Source organism: Procambarus clarkii, chromosome 67, assembly GCF_040958095.1.
Source record: "Procambarus clarkii isolate CNS0578487 chromosome 67, FALCON_Pclarkii_2.0, whole genome shotgun sequence".
Classification (NCBI taxonomy): Eukaryota; Metazoa; Arthropoda; class Malacostraca; order Decapoda; family Cambaridae; genus Procambarus; species Procambarus clarkii.
In genome coordinates this window covers 8,650,902-8,664,999 of record NC_091216.1, presented here as the reverse complement: position 1 = coordinate 8,664,999, position 14,098 = coordinate 8,650,902, and the positions used below count along the sequence as shown (strand labels likewise).

General features: G+C 44.8%; 1 protein-coding gene across 3 annotated transcripts in view; it reads right to left on the bottom strand.

The window, feature by feature from the left end:
• Positions 1-14,098, bottom strand: part of LOC123767772 (osteoclast-stimulating factor 1) — a 202,839-nt gene that overhangs the window by 54,658 nt on the left and 134,083 nt on the right. For 2 of the 3 annotated variants that reach the window (XM_045757820.2, XM_045757819.2), the window contains exon 3: positions 9,834-10,103. In XM_045757820.2, the coding sequence (XP_045613776.1) occupies positions 9,834-10,103 (270 nt within the window). The remainder of the gene's footprint in view (positions 1-9,833; positions 10,104-14,098) is intronic. The other variant, XM_069310330.1, reaches the window with a different exon arrangement.

Below are 14,098 nucleotides of genomic sequence, written 5' to 3'. Positions count from 1 at the left end.
ATCAGAATCTTGGTCATTTTTATCACAGTCAGGGGTCTTCTGTAATAATATCATGGCTAAATAATACCAGTTACATATATTTTTTACATTATTAGGCGATGCTGTGGTCACAAGCTGAACAGCAGTGCTGTGAGCTCATGCTGCGTGCACCAGCCTTGGTGGCTCACTCAGTAGTGAGGCCCTCACCCCAGGAAATGTGGTCCACGATTTATTTTAAAAATGGTGTCTCTTTACAAGAGTCCCGAGGAAGGTGATGTGAACCCCATGTATCTGCAGCTCGTTTAAATCTTGTGTAGTACTCCAAAACGTCATATGTTGGCCACAATTCACGCTGGAACAATGCTGGACAGTGGCAAGGTGAACAGAACCACCAGAGAATTAATCTATAAGCCAGATTGTGTCTTTGACTATAACATCAACATGCGTTTGGTGGATAAATATGATATGATGGTGGGGGCAGTAGAGTGTGTACGGAAAACAGTGAAGTGGACCAAGAAAATGTTTTTCCACCTTGTTGACGTAACAATGCTGAACAGTTACAATGTGTCTTGTCAAAACAGGTGGTAAACGTAATTTCCGTGCATTCAATTTTACTGTAGTAACACAATTACTACATTAGTTTGGCAAAGTAATTCCTGGTGTACTGAGGCCCATTCTGAACTCGGGATTGCACCATGCTCCAACACCCAGGCTCGCTTACAGTGATGCCTTTTTGACACACAATCTCAGGTTTTTATCACCAACTGGAAAGCATGCAGTAGGCCAGCATGCGTGTGTAGTATGCTGGTCAACAACCAAGAGGGAACAGAAAAGAAAATTGGTGATGACTTGGTGCATAGCGTGTCAGGTCCCTCTGTGCCATGTCCAATGTTTCAACGAGTATCACAGTCTTGATGACTTCTAAAGTCCAAGACTGGTGCCAAAACATGTAAATACAGAATAAGTGAGTGTATATAGTGGAAATAAATCATAAGAAATTGTATATTTTATTGAGAAATAAGACATTTTTGTGCAAATACTTGTGACACTAATATGTGGATACAATATACATTGACAACAGTTTTATGTTTATAAATCATCTCGTGAGAACATATTGAACCACACCAGTGAAAAAAATGGGTGTAAAACACGCCATAGATACTGTAAATAATAACGCGAAAATAAATTCGCGGCAACTCGCAATCCTCCTCCGTTGCGCCTAACTCACCCTGGGCGCACAGCGGTCCAGCGAAGATCAGGCGGGATGTCATCGATGATCTTCTCGGCACATTTACGTCAACGGTAAGTGCAATTAAATTTTTTTATTATTTTTCCCGTGCTCAGGGAACACAAATAAAAAGATAAAAAAGAAAAAAAAAATTGATTTTTTTTTTTGTTACGCCTGTGGGTGCTAATTACATTTGGACCCCTAGCGGTTTGAGGGTTAATTTCTGAGGAAGGGACATTCTGTACTGCCTCTATGGTCATCCTCACATGTGTTTTCATATGTTAAACCTTACCACTGACTTTTTTGGTACCCATGGTGTGATATATAATAATTACTTTTATATTTAAAAATTACAAAAATCACCAAAATAATGGAATTTCTTACAAGCGTGATCGTCACTAACCCTTAACCCCTTAACTGCGTTGCCTCCAAATGTGACACCCCCGCAGTGCGCAGGAAATAAATTATCTGGAAAAAATTCTTTTTTCTTTTTAAAGTGTCAAAAACCCTTCCCTCAGTATGGGTATGTAAAAAAAAAAATCGAAATTGTACTTACTTTGGCTGCTATGGGGTCCGGAAGTTGGGGCGTGACGTCATCATTCCCCGTGCGCCCGTGCCATAAGCTCTCGGGGGAGGTGGGGCGCTCGGGGCGGGGCGCGTGAGTTGCCGCGAATATATTTTCGTTCATTTTTTGCGCACCTTTCCAAATACATTTTCATTGTTTTTATGTGCCAATCCAATGTATAATGAACACGTACACTATAATATCGCAGTACAACATCCGTACTGTCCGTAGACACTGTGTTACGTGCATGAAACTTGTGTACACATATGCAGCACATATTTACTATGTATCATGCTAATTTGTGTATATATACAATCTATTTACATACTATACACTGTCACACACTATATACATTCACCATCAACACATTCAGAACACCGCGTAGCAGCTGCTTCGTATGGGCCAATAGCAGCTGCCTCATATGGGCCAATATCAGCTGCCTCGTATGAGCCAATAGCAGCTGCCTCGTATGGGCCAATATCAGCTGCCTCGTATGGGCCAATAGCAGCTGCCTCGTATGGGCCAATAGCAGCTGCCTCGTATGGGCCAATAGCAGCTGCCTCGTATGGGCCAATAGCAGCTGCCTCGTATGGGCCAATAGCAGCTGCCTCGTATGGGCCAATAGCAGCTGCCCCGTATGGGCCAATAGCAGCTGCCTCGTATGGGCCAATAGCAGCTGCCTCGTATGGGCCAATAGCAGCTGCCTCGTATGGGCCAATAGCAGCTGCCTCGTGTGGGCCAATAGCAGCTGCCCCGTATGGGCCAATAGCAGCTGCCCCGTATGGGCCAATAGCAGCTGCCCCGTATGGGCCAATAGCAGATGCCCCGTATGGGCCAATAGCAGCTGCCCCGTATGGGCCAATAGCAGATGCCCCGTATGGGCCAATAGCGGATGCCTCGTATGGGCCAATAGCGGGTGCCTCGTATGGGCCAACAGCAGCTGCCTCGTATGGGCCAACAGCAGCTGCCTCGTATGGGCCAACAGCAGCTGCCTCGTATGGGCCAACAGCAGCTGCCTCGTATGGGCCAACAGCAGCTGCCTCGTATGGGCCAACAGCAGCTGCCTCGTATGGGCCAACAGCAGCTGCCTCGTATGGGCCAACAGCAGCTGCCTCGTATGGGCCAACAGCAGCTGCCTCGTATGGGCCAACAGCAGCTGCCTCGTATGGGCCAACAGCAGCTGCCTCGTATGGGCCAACAGCAGCTGCCTCGTATGGGCCAATAGCAGCTGCCTCGTATGGGCCAATAGCAGCTGCCTCATATGGGCCAATAGCAGCTGCCTCGTATGGGCCAATAGGAGCATTTGGCCATGAACACATTCAGAACACCTCGAGTGAGAGCAGCCACACCCAGCCTGTCTCCCTCACTCCAACATCTTACTCGCCAACATTGCTCCTCCCACCATATTGTTATAGTTCTTATTACACATGTTCTATATACCTATCTACATGTTTTATTTACCAGAACTATGCAAGTAAGCCGGTATTGTGTCCAAACAGTACAGTGGCCACCATACACTGCATGAAAAATCACACAGCAGACGACGCTACGATTACGTCACCTCCCTCACCAAAATAGCTCCTCTCAACATTCTCCTGTTGCTGTTCTTACACTATATACACACACTATATATACCCATGTACATATGTGTTGCACATAGCAAACCACTAAGCTAGTATGGTGAGCAAAACAAGAGTGGCAGCCACACACAATGAGGCTACCTCAATTCTCGCCCTCCCTCCCGCATCAAAATTCCTCCTTCCACAATACTATGCACAATGCTAATTATAACCACATTCCTGCTATTATCACAATCCTGGTCACTAATTCCTGTAAATGAATAATTGACCACACGTTTATTTTGAAAAGGAACCTAAGAAATCATTTGAAGATTCCTAGATGAACGAAATAATGCTGTGGTGCTGTGGCTAGCGCTGTGAACATCGTGAACAGCATTGAATCACTGATATTTGAACATTGTACCCAGTCATTATCACACTCAGGCTCTAATATAACACTATCATAGCTAAATAATACAAGTTATATATATATTTTGACATTATTAGGCGATGCTGTGGTCACATGCTGAACAGCAGTGCTGTGCGCTCATGCTGCGAGCGCCAGCCTTGGTTGCTCACACACTACTGAGGCTTCCACACCCGGGAATGTGGACCAGGATTTTTTTTAAAGATGGCGTCTGTTTACAAGAGCCCTGAGGAAGCTGATGTGAACCCCATGTAGCCGCGGGAGTTTTGAATGGAACGTGAAAAATACAAATACCTGGAGGTGCATTGCGCAAACCAGACGTGAGCCTGCAGGCGCGTTGCGCAGTTTAAGGGTTAAGCTGCTAAGAGGTCTTGAGGAGATCTAAACCTAAAAAATTTTTCGTCTTCTAAAAATGTTAATTTGTGCTCCCTGAGCATGGAAAAAAAATTGTAGGCGACATTTTGGCCGCAATAGGCCGAGGAAGTCTGGCAAAATGTGGGCGTTGACAGAGCAGTCGTCAGTGGCAGTTAGCGTCACCCGAGCTGACAGGTGGGAGTTGCCACAAAGATATTATTACCTAATTATTTCAATGTCTATGATTAATGTTTTCTTAGTTTTTTTGCAGTAATATTATTCAATAGTGTGTAGTGTGATAGATAGATCCAATGGTTTCGTGGAAGACATCATAAGAAGGAAAGTGAAACGCCATGCAACCTCTGAAGAGACAACTAACACAACACCTATACCCCCTATTAGACTATTTTACAGGAACTTCTTTTCCACAGCCCATAAAACGGAGGAAAGGGTCCTGAAAGATATTGTCAATAGAAACGTTATCCCTACAGAGAAAAATAAGAAGATACAACTGACGATTTACTATAAAACCGGAAAAAACGGCCAGCCTACTCATGAGAAACTCTCCAGACACAAAGCAGAACGCTTTAAAAGAGACCAACGTCGTCTATGCCTTCAAATGCCCTCTTGGGGACTGTAAGCCTCAAAAAACCCAGTATATAGGCAAGACAACAACATCTCTTTCCAGGCGTTTAACGATGCATAAGCAACAGGGCTCCATTAAGGAACATATAATCTCTTCCCACAAACAAACCATCACCAGAGAAATCTTAGCAAACAACACAGAAATCATCGATAGATACAGCGATAGCAGGCGGCTTGACGTCTGCGAGGCACTACACATCAAGAAGTCAACACCAGCAATCAACAGCCAATTAATGCACAACTATATTCTACCCACTTCAAGACTCCGCTCCAATATAGAAGCATCAAGAAATATGGACCAATAGGCTTTCTACAATTACTTCCATTCAATACCCATTGTTTCGTGTTCTGTCTTGTGTTTGAATTTAATACCCATTCAATACCCATTGTTGAAAGTTTGTTTTCACCTCATCCACCTCACCCAAATGTAGATATAAACTCGAAGATGTGTAAGCTCTATTCAGTTTCAGTTGTGTGTTTGTAAACTAAAGTCTTTGAAAATGTAATAAGTTTTACGAAACGCGCTCAAGTGTCGCGTCAGACTAGAAATAAAAATGAATTTTGGAGAATTGATCTTTGAATTGCAATCAACAGTGAAAAGAAACGTAAGAAAGATAGAGAAAATTCGTGTTAGAATTATTAATCTTACTTTTTCGGTCATATTTAATAATATATGTCTACAGGAAAGACTGCTACCAAACTATACTAATATATATATATATTAGATGGTCAAGTGGATTAAGGCGTCTTGTACATACCAGTTGCGTTGCTCCTGGGAGTATGGGTTCGAGTCACTTCTGGGGTGTGAGTTTTCAGTTGCATATTGTCCTGGGGACCATTCAGGCTTGTTCGCATTTGTGTTCCTCACGTGTGCCCCAAAGAATGAGGTGATTTGGTAAAATGCTATGCCCAAGATTACTATCCGAGTGCCGGCGGTGGGGTGGTTCAAATAACTTAGGCTATCACCTCATTATGTCCGGTTGTGATGGTCAAGTGGGTTAAGGCGTCTTGTACATACCAGTTGCCTTGCTCCTGGGAGTATGGGTTCGAGTCACTTCTGGGGTGTGAGTTTTCAGTTGCATATTGTCCTGGGGACCATTCAGGCTTGTTCGCATATATATATATATATATATATATATATATATATATATATATATATATATATATATATATATATATATATATATATATATATATATATATAACTTTAGAACACTTTCCCACCAGGAGACTCGAACCCTAGCCAGCACAGAAGCCTTCCAGCAACTGGCATAACAGGTACGCCTTAACCCGCTCCACCACCTGCTCAGACCCTTAAAAGAGATGGTAATTTCGGAGTATTTAAACACACCAAACATCACCACCTCCCAAGAGCACTAGAGCAAGTGAGGGGTCATTTATACGTTTATTTCATCAAGTCCCTGTTAATATGGGAAGACACAGTGTCTATGCTTAAGGCACAACTCTCCTAAACACGAGAGTGAAGTATACAACTTTAGAACACTTTCCCACCAGGAGACTCGAACCCTAGCCAGCACAGAAGCCTTCCAGCAACTGGCATAACAGGTACGCCTTAACCCGCTCCACCACCTGCTCAGACCCTTAAAAGAGATGGTAATTTCGGAGTATTTAAACACACCAAACATCACCACCTCCCAAGAGCACTAGAGCAAGTGAGGGGTCATTTATACGTTTATTTCATCAAGTCCCTGTTAATATGGGAAGACACAGTGTCTATGCTTAAGGCACAACTCTCCTAAACACGAGAGTGAAGTATACAACTTTAGAACACTTTCCCACCAGGAGACTCGAACCCTAGCCAGCACAGAAGCCTTCCAGCAACTGGCATAACAGGTACGCCTTAACCCGCTCCACCACCTGCTCAGACCCTTAAAAGACACAGTGAAAAGAATACTCCGAAATTACCATCTCTTTAGGATGGTAATTTCGGAGTATTTAAATACACCAAAGATCACCACCAATAAATGACCACGTATAAATGACCCCTCACTTGCTGTAGTGCTCTTGGGAGGTGGTGATCTTTGGTGTATTTAAATACTCCGAAATTACCATCTCTTTCAAGGGTCTGAGCAGGTGGTGGAGCGGGTTAAGGCGTACCTGTTATGCCAGTTGCTGGAAGGCTTCTGTGCTGGCTAGGGTTCGAGTCTCCTGGTGGGAAAGTGTTCTAAAGTTGTATACTTCACTCTCGTGTTTAGGAGAGTTGTGCCTTAAGCATAGACACTGTGTCTTCCCATATTAACAGGGACTTGATGAAATAAACGTATAAATGACCCCTCACTTGCTCTAGTGCTCTTGGGAGGTGGTGATCTTTGGTGTATTTAAATACTCCGAAATTACCATCTCTTTTAAGGGTCTGAGCAGGTGGTGGAGCGGGTTAAGGCGTACCTGTTATGCCAGTTGCTGGAAGGCTTCTGTGCTGGCTAGGGTTCGAGTCTCCTGGTGGGAAAGTGTTCTAAAGTTGTATACTTCACTCTCGTGTTTAGGAGAGTTGTGCCTTAAGCATAGACACTGTGTCTTCCCATATTAACAGGGACTTGATGAAATAAACGTATAAATGACCCCTCACTTGCTCTAGTGCTCTTGGGAGGTGGTGATCTTTGGTGTATTTAAATACTCCGAAATTACCATCTCTTTTAAGGGTCTGAGCAGGTGGTGGAGCGGGTTAAGGCGTACCTGTTATGCCAGTTGCTGGAAGGCTTCTGTGCTGGCTAGGGTTCGAGTCTCCTGGTGGGAAAGTGTTCTAAAGTTGTATACTTCACTCTCGTGTTTAGGAGAGTTGTGCAATTAAGCATAGACACTGTGTCTTCCCATATTAACAGGGACTTGATGAAATAAACGTATAAATGACCCCTCACTTGCTCTAGTGCTCTTGGAAGGTGGTGATCTTTGGTGTATTTAAATACTCCGAAATTACCATCTCTTTTAAGGGTCTGAGCAGGTGGTGGAGCGGGTTAAGGCGTACCTGTTATGCCAGTTGCTGGAAGGCTTCTGTGCTGGCTAGGGTTCGAGTCTCCTGGTGGGAAAGTGTTCTAAAGTTGTATACTTCACTCTCGTGTTTAGGAGAGTTGTGCCTTATATATATATATGCGAACAAGCCTGAATGGTCCCCAGGAATATATGCGACTGAAAACTCACACCCCAGAAGTGACTCGAACCCATACTCCCAGAAGCAACGCAACTGGTAACTACAGAACGCCTTAATCCGCTTGACCATCATGACTAGACATAAGGAAGTGATAGCCGAAGCTATTTGAACCACTTCCTCGCCGGCACTCGGATGGTAATCTTGGGCATATAGTCCTGGGAACCATTCAGGCTTGTTTGCATTTGTGTTCCTCACGTGTGCCCCAAAGAATGAGGTGATTTGATAAAATGCTATGCCCTACGCTATGTAGGGCATAGCATTTATGCTAAAATGCTACGAGGGGGCCTCGTAGCCTGGTGGATAGCGCGCAGGACTCTTAATTCTGTGGCGCGGGTTCGATTCCCGCACGAGGCAGAAACAAATGGGCAAAGTTTCTTTCACCCCTGAATGCCCCTGTTACCTAGCAGTAAATAGGTACCTGGGAGTTAGTCAGCTTTCACGGGCTGCTTCCTGGGGGTGGAGGCCTGGTCGAGGACCGGGCCGCGGGGACACCAAAGCCCCGAAATCATCTCAAGATGACCTCAAGATAACCTAACCCTGAGACAAGGGGACAGAGCAGCCCTCAAACTCACATAAAGTGAGGAGATGGGGGGGACTCAGGGGTCCGATGGGTCCTGTGACGGAACTCACTCTCAGGGAAACCCAGGCAGGGGTATTGCTAACCGGCGCCGAAGTCTACCAACAACTTTCAAAAGTAACTGAAACCCCAGGATGTGTACACTCACAGGGACCTAGCATGGGGGTACCACCAGAACAGAGAAGCATATGCTACATACACTGGGGGCAACAACCAAGGTAGACCCCCCTATCAGGCAAGAAAACATAAAGAAAAAGAAAACCCCACAAGAGGACAGCGTACCCAGGTAGAACAGAGCCGGCCGCTACGTGAGATGAAAACTAGCTGCACAGTATTCTGCACCCCTACCAGTGCAAACCTGCCTTCTACCCTAAGGTAACAAGGATGCCAGAACACCGCAGCACTCAAAGAGCGGCCAAAAGCCGAGCAGCAAATGCCCAAGCAGAGGCAGAACCCAAGAAACTTGTGGAAGGAGGCTCCAAGCCCCAAGGGCAATACTTACCGGGCACCTAAGCTCATGCAGCCCGAGTACTGAAGAATTACTTCTGGCTCGCCCATTCCCAATATGACAGACACCACACCACACAGACACAGAGTTGAGAACCAATGTCAGAAGCCAGAGCGCATAACTTCCGCCTAGCGCATCAGTCTTAGAACTGGGATCATGGGTAGCTGGCACGAGAGGTCTGGGGAAGGGGGAAGGGGGAGCTGCGCAGACGGAGGCGCAGCGACGTCATGCTCGTTTGTTCGTGTTTGTTTGCAGAATTCTGTTCACTTGTTCGGCTCTCAGTAGCAATTTTCTACACCAGAATAGGGGTTTGTTTTGGGGTGCTTACCTTTCTGGGTGCCTGACCCGGTTGATGGCAGACATAGAATGCTTCCATCCACATGGGGGTTTCTATAGGCCATTGCTCCTCGTGCCTCTCTGCGGGGGCCAGGTTCTGGCTCGTGGTCCCCGGTAGGCCTAAGAACTCCATTCATACTGACTGATGCCAAAGTCTAATATTAGCAATATCAGCCTGAATAGCTCCGGGGAGCCAACGGGGCTCTCCTCGGAAAAGGGCACGTAATATTTTAAGGCAGCACGGTGGTTAATCAACCAAGCTGTGGCTCATTCAGACTACGCGCAGCTGCATCACACAGCTTGGTGGATCAGACCAACAACCAGGAGGCCTGGTCAGAGACTGGGCCATGGAGACAATAACCCTTGGAATTTTACATTGGTAGGTATGTATTGGTGACAACCTAAACATCACTTCCGTTATTTCAGATGTGTGGGTTGTGTGTTTATACTGTTAATATACATTTGTACAGTGCCATAATTTATACTAACTGGGTGAGGTCTTGTTATTAGTTCTTTCACTACATCAACGTGACCCATCATAGCAGCGTGCATTAATGGTGTATCACCAGCCCAATCTCGAGTATTACGGTGAAGGTATGGCTGTTTATGCAGGAAACGCACCACTGCTATCTGTCCTCCCACACATGCACTTGATAGCAATGTGTAACCATCTGCATCTGCTGCATTGATGTCATTACCATCTTGTAAATACTGTCTCACTTTTAAAATTTCCCCATTCTTGGCAGCCAGGTAGAGTCCCTATGAAGAAACAAATATTGAAAAATTAATTGACAGTCAAGGTGTTAATATATTTGTATTTTATTTGTGAGATCAGTGAGATCATCCTAGATCAAAATGCTACTAATAACAATTCACACACTAAAGTAAAGAATTTAAGTTTTATTAGTAAACATAATATAAATTTTATAACTCATTCTCCTGTTTAGATAGTAGTTTTTGTAACAATGCGCACCATGGTTTAAAGATTGACATTCTAAGCAATTAGATAGTAGAATTTTGTACTATTCAGTTTAGAGTCAGAAAAATTAAGCTAAAAAACAAACTTAAATATTCCTAGGCCTAGTATAGCATGCATATGTACTATATTAGGCCTCAGATGGCATGTATTAGGCCTTGGAAGGTTAGGTTAGGTTAGTTTAGTTTTTTACCTGAATTTACCTGAAGATCACCAATACTAGTGGCCTCGACGAGGACAGGAAGCTGGCGGCTTGTCAAAGGTCGCCCCATTTGCTCAGATTATCTTTTCTATCTGTATTTTAAAACCCAGTACCTGGTTGATACCTGGTTGATGGGGTTCTGGGAGTTCTTCTACTCCCCAACCCCGGCCCGAGGCCAGGCTTGACTTGTGAGAGTTTGGTCCACTAGGCTGTTGTTTGGAGCGGCCCGCAGGCTCACATACCCACCACAGCCCGGTTGGTCCGGCACTCCTTGGAGGAATAAATCTAGTTTCCTCTTGAAGATGTCCACAGTTGTTCCGGCAATATTTCTTATGCTTGCTGGGAGGACGTTGAACAACCGTGGACCTCTGATGTTTATACAGTGTTCTCTGATTGTGCCTATGGCACCTCTGCTCTTCACTGGTTCTATTCTGCATTTTCTTCCATATCGTTCACTCCAGTACGTTGTTATTTTACTGTGTAGATTTGGTACTTAGCCCTCCAGTATCTTCCAGGTGTATATTATTTGATATCTCTCTCGTCTTCTTTCTAGTGAGTACATTTGGAGGGCTTTGAGACGATCCCAATAATTTAGGTGCTTTATTGCGTCTATGCGTGCCGTATATGTTCTCTGTATTCCCTCTATTTCAGCAATCTCTCCTGCTCTGAAGGGGGAAGTGAGTAATGAGCAGTACTCAAGACGGGACAACACAAGTGACTTGAAGAGTACAACCATTGTGATGGGATCCCTGGATTTGAAAGTTCTCGTAATCCATCCCATCATTTTTCTGGCTGTCGCAATATTTGCTTGGTTATGCTCCTTAAACCTTAGGTCGTCAGACATTATTATTCCCAAATCCTTTACATGCTGTTTTCCTACTATCGTTACATTTGATTGTGTTTTGTACTCTGTATTAAGTAGAGTTTTAGCATTTACAGCTTCGGTAGGAAGGTGGTTCCATGGGTTTACAACCCTATGGGTGAAAAGGCATCTGTTTTCTGTCCTACATTGTGGCTTGTTGAGCTTGAACCTGTTGCTCCTCATTCATGTTACATCTGCTCTTTTGAAGAAAGTGTCCAGATCGACATCGCCCAAATTGTTTAGTGTTTTGAAGGTTTCTATTAGATCCGCCCTGTCATGCCTTATCTGCAGTGTTGTTAGCTCAGTGGCCCTCAACCGTTCCTGATACGAGAGATAACTAAGGTCTGGTATGATTTTTGTTGCCCCGTGTTGCACCTTCTCCAGAGCAGCTATGTCTTTTCTGGAGATCATGTCTCCATGCCTGGATACAATAATCCAGGTAGGGGTGCACCAGAGACTTATACAGTTGAACGACTACTTTCTTTTCCTTAATGGTAAAGGTAAGCTTGATAATTTCCAAAGTTCTTTCACTTTTTTTACTGCCACTCCCACTTGCTGTGCAACTTTTAGTGAATGAGGGATTCTGATACTAAAGTCCTTTTCTTCATCTATCTATTGCAAGACAGTGCTATCAATTTGGTAGTAGTGACATGGATTGTTATGTCCCACATGCAAGGTTTTGCATTTTATCAACATTAACCAGTACTCTGCATTAAAATATGGCACCCCTGTGATGTGCCAAAAATAAATTATTCCCAATTTTTTTTCTCTTTTTATATTGTTAAAATGTAGTCTCTGATCACGGGAAACTAAAAACAAATATTGTATGTGACAAACTGTAGCTGTGATGGAGCTGGGAAGTTGAGCAAATTATGGGCACTGAGCGATGGAACGCTCGGGGTCACTCGACCCTGCCACCACGTGGGGCGGCAGTTGCTCTGAATACAATGTTTATAATTATTTTGATGTTTATCATTCGATTCATCTCGTTTTTTTTTTGCTGTAACATTATTCAAAATTGTGTAATTTGTGGAATTTATATATTTCAATGTGTGAAACATCACTATGCTCAAAATTATGGGGCTCATATATGTGACATATATATATTATATTCTACAATCAATCAAACAGTGTTTTTGCTGTTATAACACTATATACACACACATTATTTATACCTATCTACATATGTGTTCACCATAACGAATCACTAAGTTGGTTACAAGAGTGGCCGCGACACAGTACCCAGCAGACCCCACCTCCCTCCCTTCTTCAACACCCACTCACCAACATTCCTCCTCCCACCAGCTGTTATTGTATATATCCCACCTCCTCCTACTGCTATTGTTTTTATTACATTATTTACACATGTTATATATATAAGTATCTCCATGTTTTATTCACTATTGCTATACAACTAAGCTGGTATGGTGTCCAAACAGCATAATGGCCACCATACACTGCAAGACAAGTCAGCAGCCAGCAGACGATGCCACCTCCCTTGACCACGAGCCTGAGTTGAACCAGAACCTGCCCCCCTCCCCCTTCAGAGAGGCATGAGGAGCAAGGGTCTATAGAAACCTCCCGTGTGGTTGGAAGCATTGTATGTCTGTCATCGACCTGGTCAGGCACCCAAAAACGTAAGCACCCCAAAACAAACTCTTATTCTGGTTAAAATATTGCTACTGAAAGCTGAACTAGCGGACAACTCCCCAAATGAAAAACAAGCAAACAAGAATGACATCACCACGTCACGGTGCTGCTGTCTCCATAACCCCCCCCCCTCCCTGGGAGGGGGAAGGGGGAGCCCCAGACCCCTGTGCCGGCTATCCAAACCTCTAGTTCTGAGACTGGATGTCAAAACATATAAAAAAACTGCCAACCAGAGGGAGGGATGCTGGGAGCCTCCTGGTCTCACCCAGAAAATGGCATTTCATTACATTCAACGCTGGTTTTCTGGGGAAACCCCGTCGGCTCCCCGGAGCTACTTACCCAAAGACAAAACAAGAGAGACTTATCCGGGAGGTGGTCGGCCCTCGCTCCTTAATGCTAAGTTGAGACAACTGGCTGCAACCACCAACTCAATGCAACACAGGCCCAACTAGGCCTAGGAATGTTGACAAGGTAGCAAGCGACCAGGACCCTGTTCGACCTCCAAAAACCCCCATGCCCGAATGTCAGCCCAAGACATGTTACCGAAGATGGCAGCCAGAGCAGCAAACTTACGAACATCGTGGGAATGAGGATAGACCACAGGCTGGCTGGACCAAATAACCCTGCGGACGACCAGGGAGACCCGCACCAGGGAAGAAGGAAAAACGGGTCAATCCAAAGCATGTGTCCCCGGTGCACAGGTAACATCTCCAAGGTTCGCGAGGCCTTGGTACACAGGTAACAGTGGAGAGCTTCAACCAGACACAAAGCATGATGCACCTCTGACCTGACCAATAAAGCATCAACAACCCAAGGACCCATCCGGAAAGCAGCAGTCTCATTCTTTGCCAGAAAAGAACTAGACGGCTGCAAATGAACAAACATACCACTTGGACCAAAAGAGTAGAAATTCCTGCACCAGAGAAGAGCATGAAGCTCCCGACCTGACCCCCAGAGGCAAATGCCAACAAGAAAAGCGCCTTCGCCAAACAATCCTTACCCAAAGGGACCATCACAAACCAAGGAGGAGAGAGAAAGGTGAGTACCCAGTCCAACAACCAGGA